The sequence below is a fragment of the Vanacampus margaritifer genome, chromosome 11 (assembly GCF_051991255.1).
Source record: "Vanacampus margaritifer isolate UIUO_Vmar chromosome 11, RoL_Vmar_1.0, whole genome shotgun sequence".
In the NCBI taxonomy this organism is placed as follows: domain Eukaryota; kingdom Metazoa; phylum Chordata; class Actinopteri; order Syngnathiformes; family Syngnathidae; genus Vanacampus; species Vanacampus margaritifer.
The window spans coordinates 16,929,776-16,952,788 of NC_135442.1; the positions used below are offsets into that span (position 1 = coordinate 16,929,776).

A 23,013-nucleotide genomic window follows, 5' to 3' on the forward strand; every position below is an offset into this window, starting at 1 on the left:
AAAAGTTCCCCGCCTAGCTGAAGGAAGCAGGTGAAAAAATAGAAGTGTATTGACCTTTGAACCCGGGTGCTCACTTGTTGACTGATGTTTCACACTGAGGTCGCGTGATCCCTCAGCGGTGTTCTTCACCGTGTGTGCGCGCCGCCCCCAGGGGAGAGCATCCCCGGTCCCCCCTCTCTTTGAAGCTGCCGTGTTTTTATGAAGAGTCCGCCGTCGGTTTCCTGTCCTCGCTGACCTTGTGTCTCCATGTGGACACTTCAGAGAAAGAATTAGGGAGTTGCTGCAGGGTAGCAAAGAGCTAAGTGTCATCGCATTGACAAAGAGCTTGGCACGTGCAAAAAGAAATAAATAAAAATTGTGATCATATGGTGCGAACCTCATCTATGAAGTGGATACTTTGTGTATGACTCTAGAGGACAAAGGTCAATCCAAATAAGGATTCTTTGTGGTCCTCACATGTGTGGCAATGTTGTGTCCAGCTGAGACAACATCATGCGGAGGCCGACGGGTTCCACATGGAGTTCATCAAGCGAAGCAGCAACAACAACAACAGCAGAGTCCGACACCTGTGTCTGATACGACACATGAAAATCCAATCAAGATACATCGGACGGGAAGGAGCTATGAAACGACCTTTTAATTAAGACGCACAATGTGTTTGTAAAAATCAATGGGATTGTGAAGAAGAGTGTTTGATGACGGCAGTGGACGGGTGTGGTGGGTGGTGTTGGGGGGGGGATTTGCAGTCTAGGCAATCGGTGCTAAATTAAACAAGAATTGCTCGCAAGTTGATACAAGCATAAAATCTTCCACAATAGCTCACAAGGGCCTACTTTACAATTTCAGAGCAGGAGCCACACAGAATTCAGAATTTAGCAACGGTTGCTATGCAAAGCAATTTCCTTAGCAACGATGCATTTTCTGATCTACTATGAGATGCTATGTATGTTTTTCCAGACTCTGTATGGTATGTAAACTTATAAGCACAACTGTATCTGGTCATCTGGGGCGTCTTGATCCTGTAGGATCCTTGCACGCGCACATTCCTGTTTGGGATACAACTCGGTTCAGTTTCCCTACACCTAGCTTGATAGCTCATCCAGTGCCATTTCAGTCCTGTGCAATCTGTGCACCTTCCGGGTAGGACTTCATGCCTGGTTACCTTTGGCCTGGCTCTCCCGCACTGGCACACCCTGTCAATTCAGACGCGGGCGGGTATCTAACTCCATCCAGGACTGGACTGTCAAAATGGAGGGGCCATTTTTTTTTGTACCAATCTAGCCCTGACTACGTATACCAAATACAAACTGTAGTTTAGTAACTAATGGACTGTGCTGACATTCACTGTTATATACATACTGCTTGGTAGTGTTTATTATTATTTTTTTATTTTTATTTTTTTACTGCAATGGTTCCAGCATATCTATGCCATCGTTACTTTATATCAGTGGTAGAAAACCCTGGTCCTCGAGAGGCGCTGTCCTGCCTGTTTTCCGTGTGTCCCTCCATCAACACACCTGATTGATGAACAAGATCGTTATCAGCTGTGTTTGAGGAGGGCGACATGGAAAACAGGCAGGACAGCGCCTCTCGAGGACCAGGGTTCCCTATCCCTGCTTTATATAAGCCATAGTATCTCCACAAAAGGCAGGTGATGACTTGAACAGGACATTTTCACATAATCGTAACATTTTTGGGCATTTAACTCATTTGCTCCCAAAAACATATAAAGACGTTCTATTTTAAATGTTTTAAGTGTTCCAAAGACATATTTATACTTTTTTTTATTTTTATCATTATGTTGGAGCATACAGATGAAGGCTTTGATGCAGCCTCTCAACTGCAGAGAACAGTTAAAGAAATTGTAGTTATTACAAAAACGGCCAGCAGGTGGCAGCAGAGCAAAAGAGATCAACCAGGGCCATGTTAAAAAAAAAGCTCATTACTCACAGTTCTAAAAAGATTAGTGAATAATGATGAAACTTAGCTATATTCTAATGCCAATTGCTGCAAAACAGAAACAGATAGAAATATATATATATTTTCCTGATGAAAGAAGAGACTCTAATCTTTCTTTTGGTAGGTTCCATGTTTTTATAGCAATAGAACACAATATTATGTGGGCCTTGCAAAATCCGTATAAAATCCAATAAAACAGCCTGAGGGAAGGGGGTTGCTTCAGTGAAAATGGCTGGGAGTGAATGAGTTTTTTTAACATCAAACATGGAAATTATCCCATTTAGTCCTATCTCATAATCTTTTGTACAATTTTAGGAGTGAATATAGGAATATAAATAAAAGTACAAAGTAGGTCCTTTTGAATATTTGTGGGAAGTTTCATGCTTGTATCACATTTTGAGCACTTCTTGCACCGATTGCCTGGACTCTCAGGGTTCATGGCGTTTGCGCTGGTCCAGTTTGCGTCGCAGCATGTTGTAGTTGTCTCGTGTGCCTGGCGCGTCGGGGTCCAATTTGAGAGATAACTCGTAGTGTTTCTGTGCCAGCTCCAGCTTGCCCCAGCGATGGTACAGCACAGCTTCAGAAGATGCAAACAGATACAACTTCATTCTTTGTTCAATTTCTAGGAAATAAACCTCTTATGATACACTTCTTAATATATGGAAAATATATTAGATGTACAAAAAAATATTCTAACGCATACAAACAATATCAAAATAATTCAGGTTATCTGTCACCTAAATTGCCATGGCAGCCAGCTGCATTCGGGTTGATCTGGAGAGCGTTGAGGAAGAAGCCTTCTGATTCCTAACAAATAAAGACACAATATAAAAAAAAAATACCGTATATTAAAACTGTATTACTCTTGTATTCAATAAAGAGGATTTTTTTTCCTAAAAAAAAAGAAAAGAAAAAAAGAACACTTCGCCACCTTGTACTTCTCTTGCTTTCCCAAGACGTTGGCCAGTGAAAACATGATGGTGTGGTCGTTTGGGAGGAGCCTCAGTGCTTCTCGGCCAATAAGCTCCGCTTGGCCCAAGTTACCTGGGTAAGAAGGTGGAGCTTAAGTGTGCATTCACAGTGTCAGAAATGTATTGGGGTGGGAATGGAAATCGTAAATGAAGGTGATATAATATGGCTATATTTGGCTATATTTAAAAAACAGGAACTTTTTAACAACCCAATAAAGCCAAGAGAGATGGAAGAAAAATATTTATTCATAGTAATTGAAACCTTTAAAAGTGCCATTTACAATTAAACAATGATGGAATCCCAGCTATCTCAGCTGAGATGTTGCAGCGGTTAATGAGGAATCTCAACAGCAGATGTCAGATGTCATCTGCAGGATGTCATTTAAATAAAAAAAAAAAAGAAAAGAAAATTCCAACATTGTTTCTTAAATGGCATGTTTTTTTTTTTTTTTTTTTTTTAGAGCTCAGTATTGTTCATTCGATTTGACATCATCATTGCTCTCCTTTTTTTTTTAAAAAACAAACAAACAAATAAATTAAAAAAATTTAATAAATGTTTTTTTTTTTTAAATATATATACATATATATATACACATACACACATATATATATACGTATATATATTTTTTTGTATGTGGGTGAGTATGTGTATGTGTGTGTGTGTGTGTGTGTGTGCGTGCGTGCGTGCGAGCGTGTGTGTATTCATCAGTTCACCTAAAGCCCATTAAAAAAAAATCCCATACTAATAATATAATATAATAATAAATTTCCAAATGCAGAAACATCAATGTAAGTTATCACGATGTAGTGGCTCTCGCTAACATGGCATAAATGGCATGTTTTAAGGTTTCAATTACTATAAATAAAATATTTTTCTTCCACCATTTGTTTTCGTTCTATTGGATTGTTAAAATGTTTCCGTTTTTTTGGGTCACCATGTATAATGACACAGTGATTAAAAGATAAATCAATATATTGGAAGAACAGCAGCCACGATATCTCACAATATCCATCTAAAAATTGAGTTTCTAGCATACAATTTCCTGCAATGGAATTAAAAGAAGAACCGTGCGCCTTCTGCAGTTCTGCAGACATTACTCTGGGCGTAAAGTGAATCAAATTATGTTACCTGTGGAGCAATTTTAATTGTAAAAAAGGAAGCTCTATGGTGGCCTCCATTACAGCTGCTCACTTAAACAAAATTTAAGAGTTGTCATTTTTGACATTTTACCTTCCAAAAGCATTTTCTCTCACAGTCTTGCCACACATTTCACTTAAATGTGGCCTGTATCACAAGACATTTTTGTCATTTGGTGTCCCAGTTAAAACACTGGGGGCACTATGTAAAAGGAGTACAATAGGGGACGAAGTAGGGCCACTCAAGAGAAGGTTACCATACATTTTTCAGAGTATAATTAGCAGTCAGCTAACAAAGGACTGTCATCCGTGTTTACCTTCAAGTATTTGCCCAGAGTATCCTTCCTTGCCTAGAAGTTATATATCAGGCTGGTGAAGTTGTATCGGTGACACAGTATCAAAGCATTTCTTTCGAATACGAGTACAGGCGTACACTATCGGCATACTAGTATCGGTATCTGTACATCCTATTTAGTGTCCGTTCACATTTTTCATGCAATCACTTCAAATTAAACTGTTAACTTTGAATAACAAAAAGACGAAATAGATGTTCATCAAGTATGGTTACAATTTCCTAAGAACTGCATTCAAAAGTGTACTGTTTAATAGGAAAAAAGTGTTGCTGAGGCGACTGAGATGCTGTGTTGACAGTCAAAATTGAAGATGAACAGCTTGTACATAGTAATGACAGGCTAATAAAAGCTGGCGCCCAGACACAGTAACTGTCAGCTTTTATTTATTTTGGAGATGGTGCTTTTGCCCTGTGCACACACGGACGAGCGGTTTGGTCCCTAATTAGGGATGAACACAAGGCCCGACTGGGTTATTGATCTCTGTCACCGACCCGTCTGGTGTCTGCCCCCCACAAAAATGGAGGAGACACACAGCCCCGCGTCATGACTTTTTTAGGGGGAAAATATCCACAGAGAAAAGCAAATATCCCTACTTCCCACTTGAACGTAACACCCATTGTTCTTTTCCCTTTTTTGTTTGTTTGTTAGCGAACAGGGGAAAGGGCTATGATTATTTCAGTCGGATTTGTGGATGGAGGGAGGGGGGGTATTCTAGGGGGGGCGCTGCTCTGGCTGTGCTCGCCCACGTTTGATCAGCAAACACGCTGAGCCCTGATTGGACGGCTGCGACGTCCTCCTGGGAGACTCCGCCTCCCCACGGGAGCACCTCCCCGACAAAATGGCTGGAGCGTTCGGAAATCAGAGCATTCTCCACACGGCGGGGAGGAGCGCCTTGAGAAACTCACAAGACAAAAGCCTTAATACATAAATTTCAAGCATTGCTGATTCCCGCTCTTCCGCTCTAATCTTGTTGGGCCGCTTTGATTTGCTTCCAAAAGACACAAACGATGACAGTTCTAGCCCGCCAACGCTGGGACGCACAACTAAGGTCTCTTTTTAAACGCAACAGAATATTTAAACACATTCACCAGCCAAATTATTAGGTACACCTGCACAATCTAAAAAAGTATAGTCCAATACAAATATGCTGAGATTTGATCCTATCAATGTTTTTAATGTGATTTGTATATTTTTTGTTTATATTACTGCAAAAACCACAAGAAACAAAATTAACTGTGCAGAGATGCAATTAAGCTCTGCCTTCACACCTGCACTTCTCCAGGTTAATTTAAGAGTGACGAGTCAGCGCCGTTTTCCTCCTCCTTGCCCATCACTGACGAAAAAACATATTGTAACACATTTATTGTGTCATCTGTGCTTGCGGATTGGTTGGCCATTGATTGGATGTGATATTGTCAAGTCAATGCATTGTTACAAGTGGTGGAATTGTTATTTTTTCCACTTTAACTACAAATGTGGTGTCTTTTTTTTAATATAGATTGTAGTAATATTGTATAGTGTGTGGGAAAGAATTGGTAGTTTAAATTGACACAATTGCCATTTTTTTTACTCTCTCCCTATTTAGTAAATATGAACATTTCTAGTGTTAATGAAAGCAACTAATTTTGAATGTTAAAAAGTACAACACTAAATTGAGTCAATTTTTAACACTACACACTAGTGTCATGTAAAATTAACACTGACCAGTGTTGACTAGTTAAATTTCAACTATTATCACAGTTGTTGTCCCTGTCAGTATATATACAGTATATATATATATATATATATATATATATATATAAAAATAACAGAGTTAACTATATTTAAGGTGGACCGATATAGACACTTTAGTAGTGTTAAATTCAACTCTATAGGTCCTGAATTAACATTGTCGAGGTCTTCTGACCAACAAGGTTGGTGCTCTCACACTACACTACAAAACACAAACCGCCTTGTGATCACAAAGATACAAATGTGAGTGTGAATGGTTGGTTGTACTGTATGTGCCGTGTGATTGGCTAGCAACTTGTGATGGGCTAAACTCACCCATGATCCGAATGAGGGCAAGCGAAATGGATAGCTGATGCAAGGCATCATGCTGCACGCTTTTTCTAATATTTTGCTCCTCAGGTGGCTCCAGATATGGCATCCAAAACATGAGAAACACCTCCAAGTATGAGGCAGTGTTGTTATTCAATATCAATCAAAACTGATTATTGTAACTGTCTAAAATACAGACGCTAGCAAATGTTTATTTCCCGTCAGGTTTTGCTCACAGTCGTAACATTTTCTAAACGTTCTCTAAACAGTTTTCATGTTTTTTTCTTGTCCCAAGGAAATTTTGAAATCATTAAAACTCTAGGCGAATGTCTAGTGAACGTTTGACTAACATTTGAGAACCATGAACGAACCCTGACGAGAGCGCGGATTCGCTACCTTCGCTCGCAACCTTTCACCCCTCAGTGGGATATTGGGCTTTACATGAACAGCGGTTAACTTAATGTTAAAATGTAACTTCCAAAAATGCCTGTAAGGTTAATGAATGTTTTGCAATGGCCACAGTTTGACCCTGGTTGCTAACTTGATTGCTAACCAAAACAGCAGCACCTACCTCGGCAAGGCAAGTGTGTGTGTGCGAGAGTGTCCATACCAATGTTGTCCAGTAGAATGACCATGTTGTTCCATGCCAGGCTATGATCAGGTTTAAGCACCGTTGCGTTCCTCCATGCATTCAAAGCATCCACGTGTCTCTGCTGGTCGGCATACTGGCAGGATTAAAACCAAAATATCAACACATGTAAGAATTGATGATTTTGTATGTATAATATGGATAATATGCTTTATGCTGTTACACAACGATTTTTTTTCACTCCTGCAGTGGAACTTTTGCAGAACCAATCTGTGATTGGACTGTGTGAAATATTGCTTAAAATTATTTTAAGCATAAATTAATATAGCCCATTTGCTACTTTTATGAGGTCCAGTAATATTTGGAGGGCTGGATATTGGATCGGAACCATTAATTCCAGGAAGCACACCAAGACCAACTTAAAGTGAAAATGTGGCCAAAGTCTCACCAGGCGTCCCAAGTTGTAGTAGCAGTCCGGATACTTCTTTCGGAAGTGGATGGCGTTCCAGTAGCTCTTCTCCGCTTGCTCAAACTTGCTCAGACTGTTTTGCACAATACCCAGATTCATCCAAGCGGCAGCAAAATCCGGCCTGGGAAAAGAAATGTCAGTATGCAGAATGTTTCTGTCAGATTGCTGACAACCTACTGGATGGAAACGGCTTTGGAGAGGAGCTGCTCCGCCTCGATCAGCTCGTTCCTTTCCTTGAGGATGTTACCTAAGTTGTTCATGGCGTGGACGTAAGTGGGATGAAGCCTGCAAGATGCACACAGAGAGTTCTTAATAACTGATGTGAGTGTACCAATTTAAAATAACTACTAACCTAACAGCTTCTCTGTAGTAGCTAATAGCAGCTGTGGTGTTGCCTCTGTCGGCTAAATTCTTCCCGACGTTGTAATGGACCTGAGCAATCAGAACATCATTGATTATTTTAATATATAACAACATTGGGGGTAAAAAAATGGTGTGTCTTTTTTTTCTCCCCTTCACCTTGGCATTGAGGGGGCACACGGCCAGTGCGCTGGTAAAGAGGCTTTGCTCAGACCGCCACTGTTGACTGCGGAGAGCGCAGCGAGCTATAAATGTGGCCATCAAGGCGAAGATGTAGAAGCACAGTAGCTTCTGCAGAGAGGAAGAAAAAAAAAAGCACTCAAAATGTACTGCATTTATCATTTTTGTATGCACACAGGGAAAAAGTTGTATGTATGGTATGGTATGGTACCCTTCTGTCCATAACGTGATACTAAAAACAGTTAATAACATTAATCATTTTCTGAAAATTAACTAATAAAAAACAGAGAGGGCATTTTAATTGGGGTTCAATATAATATTTTTTTTGCCATGCCTCCCACTTAGAAATCACTCTCTTACTTATGTGCTGTCACGCGACATCAGCAAATCTCGTGAGACTTCAAATCACCAAGCATCGTAAGTGTTGACTTCCAAATGTTTGCTTTGTTATTTATCAATTTATGTATTTTTTTTAACATTCAAGCGTGTCTGTCAGTGATGGGAAAATTAAACTTTATGAAGCACTTGTGATATTTTTGACTCCTCTAGATGGCCCTCAGTTTAAAGACGCAGTGAAAAAGTAATCAAGTATCAGTGCACTAGCCTTTATTTTTAAACCAAGAGCACCATCTAGAGGAGTAAAAAAAAAAAGAAAGAATATTACAAGCGCTTCATGAAGCTTCATGAAGCTTCAATTTCCCTTCACTAGTGTCAGGGTGAGTATTTTTACTTTAAATTATTATGTTTAAGCATACAAACATATTTACATGTACTGCACTTACATTTACAAAGCAGTAGGGAAACAAATTCACTACATGGGGACAAAGAAAACTGGAGATACATTTCATGTAGGCCAAATTATTGACGCCGCCTTAAGCAGATTGCAGTAGAGAGTACTTTGGTAAATCTTTTTTTTTTTACCATACATAACAGAATGAAGTGAATGTGGCGAGATTCCACAGGCTGGAAAAGTTAGCATGCCCAATGACTCTGCATCTCTTTATCTTGATACATTTTACCAGGAGTTTTCAGCAACTAAAAATAATGATTAATTAGTTACTGGTTGCAATGTTTGATAGATCATTGATAAATGATTTCCTTTAATGTCCATTTGTAAATTACTAATTACTACCCTATTGATAACACAGTGTTTGAGACTTTTTCGTGATGGTCCAACTGGCTGAACCAAGTAAGACTATGTAATCATGACAACTAGGGTTGTTCCATATCATACCTTCTATGATATTACCGGTGTATTTTTTGGGGGTGATAAAAATGTGAAATATCGCAAAATTGACGTGACGACGTAATGTGTAACGTAATGTCATACGTCTTCGTGTCTATTTGGACGTACATGCGTCGCTGTGAGCTACAGCCAGTTCTGTCGCAAAGTGGGAGTGAGCTAGCTTCGCCGTGTGGAGGCTGTTCAGTTACAAGAGGTCAGATATGATGCAAAAAATACAGTTGTTTGCAAATTGTGCAGGACAATGTCATTAAAGTTAAGAGGATGAGCAGACTAAAGACACGCGAGGAGGACATGTTAATAGCTTGTGTTGTTTGGCGTGAACAAAAGTTCATTAATGGAGTACTCTTGACTAGACACACTCCTTATAAAAAAACAAAAAACAGACGGTGGTTGGATAATACTGAAGCGATCGCATATTGTTTGGTCAAGATGAACAATCCGCAGTGGTTATTTGACCAAAACCGGTGACTCGCCTCATAGTTGACGTGACGTGATGCTTACCGGCTGCTAAGCTAACGTGCTCTCGACGAGACGGCGTGCGCGTTGCTGTTGCGCAGCGGCGTGCCGTAAACATGCAAATTTGCGTTATTCATACCCGCTGGTAATGTCTACAAGCAATCACGGCATTTTTCGCTCCTCTTATTGACCAATCAGAGACCTTCATAGCAAAATAATATGGTTGCCGGTTACAGCAAAATAACCATTGCCAAAACAATCACAGGGGGAAACATTTTTCAACAATACACTAGCCTGTGATGTGCAGAGCATGACGCCACAGACTGGCTGCTACCATATCTTTTTTTTTTTGCCTCTAAAACACGAGAATCAACCACACAGGAGAAAATAATGGACTTTCTTGACTCATGCAATTTGCCGCTGACTTCTGAAGGTATGTGTTTTCTTGGCTAAGTAAATTAGCTTTATGTGCTATAAGCAGGCATGTTACAAATAGACCTCGCAGGGTAAACACTACCTGGCCTGAATTATTTCCATTTCATTCCATTACGGTTGCTATATTTGCACTTTGTTTACATTTCAATTGTGGAAAAAAAGGTGGCTTAAATATTTTTGCTGCAATAAAAGTTCAATTATTCCAAAGCACCAATCACAAATCTATTGTCCAGTAATTATTACCAATACTGTCAAAAATATCGTCACCGCAAATTTCGTTGAAATATCGTGATATCATTTTTAGGCCATATCACCCGCCCCTATTTACAACAAACAAAAAATGCTACCTGAAATGTAATTAAATAGTCAAAGTTGAGCCAGTGGAGGTTTCCACAAACAATGGAAGAGAAAGAGCTCAGTCAGACAGCCGTTTGACGCTTCACCCATATCATGTTGACATATTTGGGCACAATGCGCTCCCACCTTGTACTTGACCCAGCGGCGGCAGCAGTGTGCCAGGGCGCAGGCCAACAGGAGGCAGTAGCCGGAGGAGGGCAGGTAGAGCACGCGCTCGGCAATGACAAAGCCCACCCGGAAAAAGATGTTGCAGGCCGGCAAAAATGGGACCACTAGCAGCACCAGGGCCAGGCTTAGGGTCCTTGGTCAGGAGAGAGAAGACAAATGTGAAATGGTGGCACAGAGAGCACCGTCATGGACCTCAATTGCTAAAGAGAGGCCACGTACGTCTCCCACAGTAAAACTCGTCTCGTGAGAATCAGGATGAGAAGGCGTCGTCTTCATAATCAAGTGCACTTGTAGACGTAGAGATGGTTCCACTCGCTTACCTTCTCTGCTGGCTGTCTGGGGAGCACAAGGCTTGGCCTACCAAGCCTATCAGGACGCACCAGAGCAGCAGCGGCCACACCACCCTCCAATCAGTGGTCGACTTAATGAGCGGCACGCAGCCCATGGACCAATCAAAACACAGCCACCAGGGACACAGCAGCAGCCAGCCATTCAAGGCGTAGTAGTAATTATAGTTGACCACCTGTCAATCACCAGAATAGGAGAGGATGAGGACGGAAGAGTAAAAAAATCACTTTTTAAACTACGGTGTAATATAAAATAACATTTTTGTTGTTTTATTTCTGTTTTTGCCAGGCTTTGCATATTATTTAACAATGATGTACATGTATGCAAGTACATACTGTATGTACTGTATACTTTACCGCACAAAGGCTGAACAATTTTGAAAAATAATCTAATTAGGATTTTTTTCCCTCTCTCAATATTGTGATTGCAATTTAATATGCAATTATTTTTCAAGGACCTTTTCCCATGTATTTATTTCCAACAAAATCAATAAAGTAATCTGGATTATTAAAAAAACAAAAAAACAATCAGATTTACTATACAAAAACATTTACTCCCCCCCACCCAAAAAGGCAAAAAAAAACATTTATTAATATGAAAGACAGTCACGAAAATGCTTTTAGAAAAAAAACCCTGAAACTACATTCTACATTTCTAAAACTACCTACTTCTATAGTAACTTCTATAATTTTTGCGAAAATGTCCTTTCTTTCTGTCTGTGAATGAATATCATACATGAGCTTTCAGGGTTCATTTTAGTATTGCTGTACATCCCTAGAGGAAGGAAGGTCAAACAGTCATTTGAGAATTGTAGTTTACAACACACTACTTAGTGACCCTTTTTAAATTTTTTATCTTGTACTTGACAAATACTCCACATCAGGTATTGGGCATTTTTTTCCCCTACCCCAAAAGATCCTTCAGAAAATGCTTTTAAATATTCAATATGCTGAATGTTTTCCACGAAATGCTGGGGGTAGTAAATGGGGAAACAAAAACTTGTGAATATTACCATCCAAGAATAGATGGCAGACATTGCTTAGTTGTGATTACACCAGGTCTTATACCGTCCTACAACAACAAACAACATGAGTGGGCCTAATATTATTATTATCATTATTATTTTTATTTTTATTTTTTTGCGGATTTGGAATGATATGCAGGGCAAACACAGTACCTTAACTAATTTGCTCTCAAAAACGTATACATATGTTTCCAGTGTCCCAAAGACGTATTTATACGTTTTTTAATGTTTTTTTTTTTTTAAGCTAGAGCATACAGAAGGCTTTGATGCAGCCTCTCAACCGCAAAGAACGGTTGAAGAAATGGTAGTTTTAACACCAAGTTTGGTCCTCGAGAGCCTCTATCCAGCCTGTTTTCCAAGTTTCTCTCCACTAACACACCTGATTCATGATCAGGATCGTTTTCAGGCTTTTGCAAAGCTTGCTGATGAGCTGATCCTTAGATTCAGCTGCGCTGAAAGGGGGAAACATGGAAAACAGGCTGGGATAGTGGCTCTCGATGACCAAACTTGGCCACCCCTGCATTACACAAATGGCCAATAGGTGGCAGCAGAGCAAGAGAGATCAACCAGGGGCCATGTAGAAAAAAAGCTCATTACTCACATTTTAAATACATTTGTGAATAATGATGAAACTTATATATCTTATATGATGATGAAACTTATATATCTTATATTCTAATGCCAATTGCCGAAAAACTGAAACAGATAGAAATATACTTTTTTCCTGATGAAAGAAGAGACTCTAATCTTTTTTTAGGTAGATTTCGTGTTTTTATAGCAATAGAACACAATATTCTGTGGGCCTTACAAAATCAGTCAAAATCCAGTAAAACAGCCGGGAGTGAAGGGGATTGCTTCAGTGAAAATGGCTGCAAGCGAATGAGTTAATACTGTAATATAAAAATGTTGAGTGAATAGATTTTAGTGAAGAAAAAAAAATGCACAAAACGAGTTGCACTTAATGTTGGTTTGCTATTCAGCAGTTTTGTGCCATCCTTGAAAGGATTTTTTATGCAAGAGAGCCCGTTGCACTGGAGGGGAAACAAACAAATAAAAAAAATCTAAAAAAAAAAAGAAAAAGAAAATCACAGTATTTGTTTGTATGTTTTTTCCTTCACATCCTTTGTTGAGTTAGGATAGTTGATATTTTACATATACATGTAGAAAGGTATTTTAAAAAAATGAAATAAGAGCACATATTTTGCACATATGCATGTATTTTGTCCATATCTAAAATAGCTTTTTTGTCAAACATCTGGTAATGAAGTGTGTGGTCCTATGTGGCCCCCCAAGTAGTTCTGATGAAAACTTCCATATATAAAAAAACCAAAACAGATTAACAGTAATAATAAAACACATACAAACTGAATTAAATGACTTTTCAAAATCATCAATCATCTAATATTAAACTTCAACAAACTCTCTAACCAACTAATTAAGACTAGCATACGGGTAACTTAAAAATCAAAAGTCAAAACAAAATCAAAGCAGTTCACTTGTTCAGTCCTATGTAGAAAGAACACACATAAAATCTTACATTTAACAAAATGATAGGCTTTTTTAAGGACACAATGATGATTACCCAGTCTGACTCACTCTAAGAAACATGTTCTCCGCGAAGGAGGCGGGGTTGTCCACTTCAGTGAACGCCGGCGGCCCAGTTCCCATGATTCTCCAGCGGGTGTAGAGCATGAAGAAGCCGCCTAGAGCCATGAGAGCCAATCGCATTGGCAGGCCCGTCCGCAGCATCTCGCGTGCCTGTCAAAAATCATTACATACATCATATACAGTACATATGTACATACATAATGCATGTGTGCGTGCCTGGCCAAATCGATGGGGTCTAATTAACGCAGCTTTGCATAGGCAATGTATACAATGTGACGTTAATCAGACGAGGGGGCGCATGATTTATGACAGAAGAGTGGGGAGGGGAGGGGCGTACTCTAACTCACATTAAGAGGGGTCTTCCTGAGGACTAGCCTCTGGCTCAGTTCAAACACGTCAACATTACAGATGAGGAGGACATCAAACGCTGCGTTTACACCCTGGAGGGAAAACACAAGACGGACATTTAAAAATCATCATATAGGTCAGTGACGAAAGAAGGCATTAGCTCCAATTACAGTATTGAGTTATATGTGAAGTCAAAGTGGATGTCACACTTCACCATCTCACAAAAAGAGATCAGAATATTACCAAAACGAACACTTTGTGCAATCGTTTTTAATCATTAAAAACATATTTCCTCACTCTCTCAGGACTAGCTGTATTATCATATAACTAGTCGCTAATTTAAAAGATACAATTGTGACTTTTTCACTCTCGTAATGCGCCTTTTCAAAGAAAAAAAATGGGAAGTTTTCTTGTAAATGTAAAACTTTTTCTTATCCTATTACAACCTTTTTTTTGTAATTTCGTTACTGAATTTGTAACAATTCATAGACCGTTTTTTTTGCATTACTTTTGTGTTGGAATGTTAACATTTATTAGCTAAAATTTTTTATTTTTTTTCCCCTCGTAATGTTGTGAAAGTTGTAGTTATACTGTACTATATAAACTATGCTGTGATTTAGTGTTCCTTAAATAAAAATGAATTTCCTATTAGTAGTGAATTTTGTGTCCAACTGACTTACATATGATTAGCTGGAATAGAACATGATATACAGTAAGGATAGACCGATTATCGGAATCTGCCTTTTTGAAGAATCATATGGCCGATAATATATCAATTTAAAAATGTGTCAACCTCAGGAAAGTATTTATTTAGAATTTCAGTTAACACTGTAAGAGATGCTGCTGACCCTTGGAACTCTCTGCACCTTCTGTTTTTATTTGAAATTATAACTAAGATGAGTAAAAAAATTAAACTGAAAGATATTTAAAAATTTTGGAAAACTTTATTTACTGTAGAAAACAATAGGGAGCTATTTACTTGTTTAAGTTTTTATTTAACTTTTGAAGACAGCCTTCAGCCAGGGAGATCCCTGAACTTTTTGTTAGGATTTTAAAACAAAGATGTCTATTGAGTAAGTTTTTTTTTAACTCAAATATTTTACGAATCCTAAAAGTTGCTCAATAAACATATGTTTAAAAATTCAACAAATTTAAGAGCTGGAGTTTGTATTTTTTTTGTAAGTTTTGATGCCAATATTTTCCATTTTTGTGAAAATGAATATCTTCTCCAAATATTGGTTATTGGTGTAATCATAACCATATCGGTCTTTCTCTAATACACAGTACATTATATCACATTGATATCATCTTTAAGCATGACAAGATGTAAAAACTTCCTACCAAGACAGTGATGCCTTGTTCTTTACAAAGCATGGCGGCGGCACACAGCGAGAGGCTGACCGCAATCCACCACACAGAAAATCCACCATCTTTGCCCACACCTGAGAAAGGAAAAAAAATAAAATACATATACATATATATATATATATATATATATATATATATATATATAAAAAACTTAGTGTGGTTGGTCAAATGGAATCAGTGAGATCAGGTTGAATAAACTCACCTTTGTTGAAAGCTTTGCAGTATGTGAGGAAGGACAGTTGGAAGAAGAGCGCACACAACAGGTCGGCCCGACCTACGATGCCTGCCACCTTTTGTGGAGGAAAAGAAAAAGACCAAACAGATATCATTATCTCTGCCATCAAATGCCCAAAATTAGCTTGACACAAAATGTGGGGATTATATTATTACACATCCTATTTTGTGGCCTAACTGACATCTTCATGTTTCTTGTTACATAGATTTGTTATTTTCATTTCCGCAGAATATCTTTATACAGAAAGTGTAATGTGTATAAATGTTGGCTTTTAGAGGAGCTAAAAAAGAGTTTATAGGTACTCGTATGCTTTTGTTACTGCTCTGACACTACCACCAATTGCAAAATTGCCAGTTTGACTTCACCCTTGCTTCCCATTGGTGCTTTTTATACAGACCAACCTCTGTCACTAATGCCACCTCTGCAGGTATAAAATTGCATCGTTGACCTCCATTCAGTTCTGTTCATACAGAAAAGGGACAAAGGGAGGAAATTAGGTGGAAAATATAGAGCTTTTACAGGAAATGTACTACCTGTTATGGATCTGATACCGGCTGGAAAACAGGAAAAGCACTGGCCTACCACTGTTACAGCTCTTAAGACTATACAACCTCCAAAGCAGGCAAATTGCTGGATCAACTCCATGCTCCCTACCATTTAATGTTGGTGCCTAGACTACTGATGTGGGTGGGTTGGCGGGCGTAGTGAAAAAAATTCTGGCTTTTACAGAAAATGTACATAGGAGCCACAGATGCTGCCATCTACTGTAATAGCCTTCTATGAAGTCAGATAATGGTGGGGTTTATTTTGTCCCCACGGAACAGCAACACAAGGAAAAATACAGATTTTTTTTTTTTTTTTAAAGCCAACAAAACTGCTGCTGTTCCGATACTATCTGCAAAACCATAACATTCAATTTTGACACAATGATTAAAAAAAAAACAACACAGGCAGTATAAAATAGGCCCAAAAGTGACATTTTACTTTGTTTTTGCCAACTACCACGGCCATTTTATTTATGTTTTTGTATTTAGTTCCAACTGGAGGAGTCCTCGCAAAAGGAGGAAAGGATTTCTCATTAACGTTAACATGCGAGTCCATACAGTGTGTGGGTACAGAATGGTGAGCATCCTGGGGTTGCCTGCTTTGATACGTGCAGCAGGCCCGCCCGAGCCAACCGTGTGCCCGCCACATCATTCTTGCCCTGCATGATTAAAGAGAAAACGGGAGAGGAAGCCGGCGCCTTCCAGCCACGCTTCACAGCAAAGGCACGCACGCGTACATGCGGCAGGTCAATAAGCATCCTATAGCGAGGCGTCGGCGGTGTCCACATGTACCTTGGTCCTGACGCGCCCAGCTGAGCCGGCCTGTTTGTTCTTGGCATGAAACCACTGCACTGTTTAGTGTGGAGAAGCTCGGGATGACACAGACACCGTGGTACTGTTGCAGGGGATCTGTCTTGTTAGTTGACGGCCCAAAAATAAAAATGGGATGCGGCACAATGTCGCCATAGGTGATCGTTTCCTGGTTAAGTTCAAAGCGGCGAACGGGAGCTCGCTTAATTGGCAACGATTAATGTGGCGGGTTAGCAGGAAGCCAGACTTTACAGATCTAAAATAACAATTGAAATTGTTGTCATTTACAAGTTTAAGAAGAGGTTGTTTTATTATTATTATTATTACTATTATGTATTCATTTTTTTTTTTTTTTTAACTACAGCTTCCGGTTAAAACATTTTTTTTTAATTATTATTATTTATTTTTTTTTTCTTACATTACAGCATGTCTTATAATGACCATAATTTTAAAATAAATAAATAAATATATGAACAAAAACAGCCAATTTGCTTTTTGTAGAACACCGATTTGATGCAACCAGGCTTGGCTATTGCAATGTTAAAATTCACAGTTTTTTTTGTGTTTTTTTATCAAATACACAAATTAAAAATAATATTAAATCATGTTTTATCAGAAGTGGGTAGCAAATACCTAGTCAAGTACATTTTTTTATATAATTTTACTTAACAGAGTAAATAAATTCATTAATTCTAAATTATTTTCCGTGAATTGAGTCAATTGCAGCTGGACTTTCGGGTCGTCTTAAAAGAATAGTTTGAATTCCACACACTTTTTGCGTTTACATGAAAAATTTTGTGAAGAAGAAACACTACTTTTACTGTAAAATTGAGCTACATTCCACTCATTGTTTTTATTTTGATCTATCCATTTTTTGCTTGCATGATATATCGGAGAAACTTTCTGATTGACTCGAGCACTGTCACTTGACTGTGTTTCAACCAATCCAACATAACCACTAGTGACGTTTGACGTTTGTTTCACCAATCAAGCACAGGCAGGCGGTCATATGGCCGCCAAAGTCGCTTCGGCACCGAACAGAAAAACATTTTCAAAGTGACTCATTTACATGAAGTATGTCAAAAGAGGTGGAACACAATTGGTCTCACATTAAATCCTTAAGGACTAAAAAAAAAGAACATCGATGCCATGCACTGAGTTGTCTTGTTCCTGTTGTAATCTCTGCCTAGTGAGTGAGTGGTGCTGAGTGAAAAAGAAGAAGAAATTTAATCAAGACCATTTTTGTGACTAAATTTCCCTTAATTTATATTATTATTATTATTATTTTTCTGTACCGCTTATCCTCATTAGGGTTGTGAGTGAGCCTATCCGTGCTGACTTAAGGCATGAGGCGGGGTACAAACTAAACTGGTCACCGGCCAATTTCAGAGTACATACAGAAAAACTACCACTCACAGTCACACTTTTTTTGGGACAATTTAGAGTTTTGAAACAACCTAACGTGCATATTTATAGTATTGAGAAATATCTGAATTTTCACATTCCTATATTTTGGGCGAGCATTTGGCATTGATGCTTTGCTTAAAAAAAAAAAAGAATCAGAAGTTAAACAACAGTTACTCCAATTTTATTTAATTTTATTTTAATTTTATTACTTTTACTTAAGTCATATCTAAAGTAAGAATACTCTGAGTAAAATATTTTTTGGGGGCTTAACCAATCTCTGGTTTTAATTCTCCATAATTAAATAAATAATGATGCTCGGCTAAGTAAAAGAGGTAATTGTTTTTCAATATAGTCTGAAACATCAACTTCCTCCATTTTGTTACTTACGCTTTCCGTGTGGACAGGGTGCGCAGCGAAGAAGAGCGCGGCCAGCAGGGAGGTCTTGGGCGCACGGTTCAGTATACGCGTCCCCTCGTCATAAGCCAGTCCACCAATCAGCAGGGCGAACACGTCCATCATCAGGGCGGAAATGACAGCATGGAGGGCGATGTTCAGCACGTGGAAGCCCACAGGATGAAGGCCGCCTGCCACCATGTAGTTCAACCTACAACACACCAAGGTTGAAATGTTGAAGTACTGTATAATGTGATACGATAGTAGTCATAGATTTGTTCCGTCAGAGGAACAAATGATTTAAAAAAAACCATGTTAGCACTTTTATTATATATAACAAAAGTATGTATTTTTTATTATTATATTTTTTATATATTTCATATTATATGGAATGAAACGGAAAGGATGGAATCAAATGTATTTAATAATTTATTTATAATTTCGGGACTACAAAGAAATGCAAAATTTGGTCCAAATGTGGCTTTCAAAACATGACACGCTCAAAGAGTTGTTCAGCCGTTGCCTAGCCAATCAGAACCAAGCATATTTTCTATTTGCTGAAACTCACTAATAGTGGATGTGCTGAGACAACAGGGGGAGTACAAACCGAAAAGTAAAGACGGTGAGTGGTCTGTAGGATTTGTGACTGGAGTTGCTGCTCAGGTTGCTTCCCCAGAAGTCATTGCTCCAAATGTTGGTCAAGGGTGTTGTTGGCTTCAAGTCCTGCCACACACAAACACATTTATTTTCTGTACGTCTTTGTTGTGTAAATTCAATGCAACAAATATCAAATGTTGAGAATATCCATTATATACACCTATATGTTATTTAGAAAATAACTCTTGTTTTTTGTGTTGCTCACTCTATGGAAAGATGTGATGATAAAACCAGAATCCCCAATATTAACTGTGATGTATCTATAGGGCAGTGATGAAAAGTGTACACCTGGACCTCAGTAACCTATGACTCACTGTATTTGTATCAAGTCAATTTAGCATTTATCCCCTTTCAGAATAGCAAAATATAACTTAAAAGATCCCTCGTACAGTAAATAAAGATTTTACGATTGTGGCAGTTTGATCATCATCAATTTGATATATTTTTTTCTTTTTTAAATATACTTAAAACAATTGTATCACAAAGCAGTCAATGTGCAAAAAAACAACAAACAAAACACCTTGTTGTTGATGATTGCCTCTGAATCGTCGAACACAAAATCCCCATCATAACTATTGATGAAGCATAGGAGTGCCACCAGAGCCACAGTGACCTTGGCCTGAACTGGACCGAGCCTGGGGAGAGGGACTTCCTCATCCCACTGAACCTCAGACAACGCCATGATGATGCACCAGCACACGTTTCATTCCTTAACATCGTCCAAATCCCTGAGGACACGAGGGAAGTTATTATCTTTTTGGACCACAACACCTATTGACTATTAAAAGAACAACCTGTGTACAAGTGGCAGACAATAAATGGATGGTTGCATTCATACCTATCTTTTGTGGAGCTTCGTGACAGGGTGCATCTTTGTGTTAGCTTATTTGGCAGCGCGCTAAAGTCGAACAGAAAACTCGCTTAATTAAAACAAACATATACGGAAGCATATTACGTCAAAAATGACTTTTGAGAAGCTTTCATTGAGCGGTTACTTACACGCTAACGTCGTACTATTTAGCATTAGAATATTTTGTCGGATGCTGCTAACCTCATTATTGGTCGGGAAGTAAACGAAATCAACACACATTAATAGCAATGTCGAAATTGCCGGAAACGTATAAAAATATTTTATCTAAAAAAACCGAGAGGCAGTTTTATTGTAGATGGATTCCTTCTCGAGGTGCAGGCAGAACACCAGGATGTAAACAAATAGACACGCTCTGGCTTGATTCACTTCCTAATACGTCAACAGTCACGTGGCTCTTTCCAACCAACAGATGGCTTAACTGTTGCGCTGCATCAGGAGAGAAGTCGCTGTTCATAACGTTACTAAGGAGTTAAAAATATTAAATGAAAATAAATTTGCCAGTCATATGTTGTATACTTTATGTGTAAAATATACATAAAATAAAGTTCTAACGTGGAAAATGCCACAAATATATGGTGTTTTTATAGGAATTAACATTACACAACAAAATGTAATGGTTTTTTTTAAGACAAAACGAACTTACATTAAATGTTTTTATCCATATTTTAACATTTATTATAATTACATAACTAACAAAACTGGCTATTGGGTTATATGCATAATGCATTTATCCATCCATCACTATGGGTCGCGGATAAACTGGAGTCCATCCCAGGTGAGATTTGGGCGAGAGGTAGGGTTGAGCCTAGATTAGTTGCCAGCCAATTGCAGGGCACATATAGGGTTGAAAAATTGCCGTTCACAATGAATTTGCCATCCATTTTGGAATGTGAGAGTATGTATAATGTCAGTCTGTTAATGTATGTGAATCTATGGGAAATTTTCATGGCCTCATTATTTTTTTATTGTATGTTTCATGTTTTATTCTAAGATTTCGAATGAATATTAAATATTAAGTAAAAAGCCGCTCTACAAAAAACTTGAAAGCCAAAGACGAAAACTGAAACTTTTAATCGCAACTTTCTTGTCTCTGATCACAGCAGGTGATCGGCTATTCTCCATTGTGTTATTAATAAAACTGTTTGTTAATAAAAACTTAATTCATATCTGGCATTTGTTTTGGGGTCCCCAAACATAGACAAAGATACTCCAGTTGTCCGTAGAGAACGAATCGCTTTGATTGTGCACTTTTAGATACAAAAACGAATTAATGAAATATGCATATGTCACCAACCCCTTGTGTAGTGATCCACTGGGTTTTGCATGAAGTTGTTGTTGTGATGGTAAACTTCAAAGTCAGGCAAGGACATAGACTATTTTTTTCCCCTTAATAAATATTCACTATTCACTATTGCTCAAAGTCCGAGCATGGTCAGTGTAAGAACGGGTTCAAGTGTAAACCATAATTTTCATGTGTTTTGCCAATCCATGTATTATTACCAATTAGGCTACTATTCACACTCACATTCACACCTATGGAGAATACCTATGGTGAATTTAGACTTTTCAAATTCACGTTAATCTTTATTTATTTATCTTCAACACTTTAATTATGCGAAAAGTGACATGCTACAAATGTGCTCGTAAATTTATACACCCTATCAGAGTGTGTAATGTACGGATACTTATTGCATTCACACAAAAAAAACTCTTTGGGGGGAGCTTTGTTTTTGTGTTTTTTTTAATGTTCTTTTTTCAGATTTTTTTCTGTTTTACTGCATTTTTTTCTTTCATAATTCTATCTGAATCTGAAAAACAGGAGGAAAAATTACTCAGAAAAACAAAAAAAAAAATCAGAAAAACAGGGGAATAAATTATTCAAAAAAAACTGAAAAAAATATTCAGAAAAACAAAGCACCAGCTTCTGTTTTTCTGAGCATTTTTATCTCTTTTTTTTTTTTTTACCTCTGAACTCCAAGTGACTTCTTGCAGACTCGCTAATGCCGCACACTTTCCCGCATGCAATATGCTTCCGTAGAGACGTAACTGTTAGCTTACTAAAATTATGCCAATCGATTGATATGTTTCTCTTCTGTACATGTTTGTATACTGAGCCAGTAAGTGATATAGTTAGGTATACATTGGAGGTATGCGGGAAAGTGTCCGCTATTAGCGAGTCTGCAACAAGTCACTTGGAGTTGAGAGGTAAAAAAAAAAAATACAAATACTGAGAAAAACAGAGCACCAGCTTATGTTTTAAGGAGTATTTTTTTTCTCTCCCTTTTTTTTAAATTTCTCCCGGTTTTTCAGATTTTTCTTCTTCTGTTTTTATGCGTACTTTTATCACCCAGCACCCCCGCCCAACCCCCCGCTTTTCGGAATATTTTTTTATGACAGAAAAAAATATTCAGAAAAACAGAAAAAAAAGTGCACAAAAAAAAAAGCTCCCTGAAAAAAATATGTCAGAAAAACAGGAGGGCTTTTTTTTTTTCAGTGCAATGCAATACACTTCTGTAGTAGTGTACCTTTAAAAAACAAAAGTAAACACGCAAACTACTAACAAATATATTTTTTTCTTCACACTTTTACCACATGCATTTCAAACCGTCCAATCCTAGAATGTTATTTCTGACATCCTACGTCATCTTCCAAGAAACCAGAATGCAATCTAGTCCACAT

General features: G+C 38.1%; 1 protein-coding gene across 1 annotated transcript; it reads right to left on the bottom strand.

The window, feature by feature from the left end:
* Positions 1 to 1,617: 1,617 nt before the first annotated feature.
* Positions 1,618 to 20,695, bottom strand: tmtc4 (transmembrane O-mannosyltransferase targeting cadherins 4). Its single transcript, XM_077580874.1, has 19 exons — positions 20,463 to 20,695; positions 20,302 to 20,361; positions 19,984 to 20,191; positions 19,414 to 19,529; positions 18,801 to 19,017; positions 15,619 to 15,706; positions 15,390 to 15,490; positions 14,048 to 14,140; positions 13,689 to 13,850; positions 11,041 to 11,243; positions 10,679 to 10,853; positions 8,038 to 8,169; positions 7,871 to 7,950; positions 7,696 to 7,803; positions 7,498 to 7,639; positions 7,071 to 7,185; positions 2,891 to 3,003; positions 2,697 to 2,766; positions 1,618 to 2,536 (listed from the first exon to the last, which is right to left on the bottom strand). The coding sequence occupies exons 3-19, from the start codon at positions 20,143 to 20,145 to the stop codon at positions 2,388 to 2,390; spliced, it is 2,226 nt and encodes a 741-aa protein (XP_077437000.1). The 5' UTR covers positions 20,146 to 20,191; positions 20,302 to 20,361; positions 20,463 to 20,695; the 3' UTR covers positions 1,618 to 2,387.
* Between the last annotated feature and the right edge of the window lie 2,318 nt (positions 20,696 to 23,013).

Coding starts and splice junctions, on each gene's coding strand:
- tmtc4 (XM_077580874.1), bottom strand. CDS start 20,145: ATGGCGTTGTCTGAGGTTCAGTGGGATGAGGAAGTCCCTCTCCCCAGG. Junction 19,530..19,983: donor AGGCAATCATCAACAACAAG/GTGTTTTGTTTG, acceptor TGTGTGTGGCAG/GACTTGAAGCCAACAACACC. Junction 10,854..11,040: donor CCAGACAGCCAGCAGAGAAG/GTAAGCGAGTGG, acceptor CTCCTGACCAAG/GACCCTAAGCCTGGCCCTGG.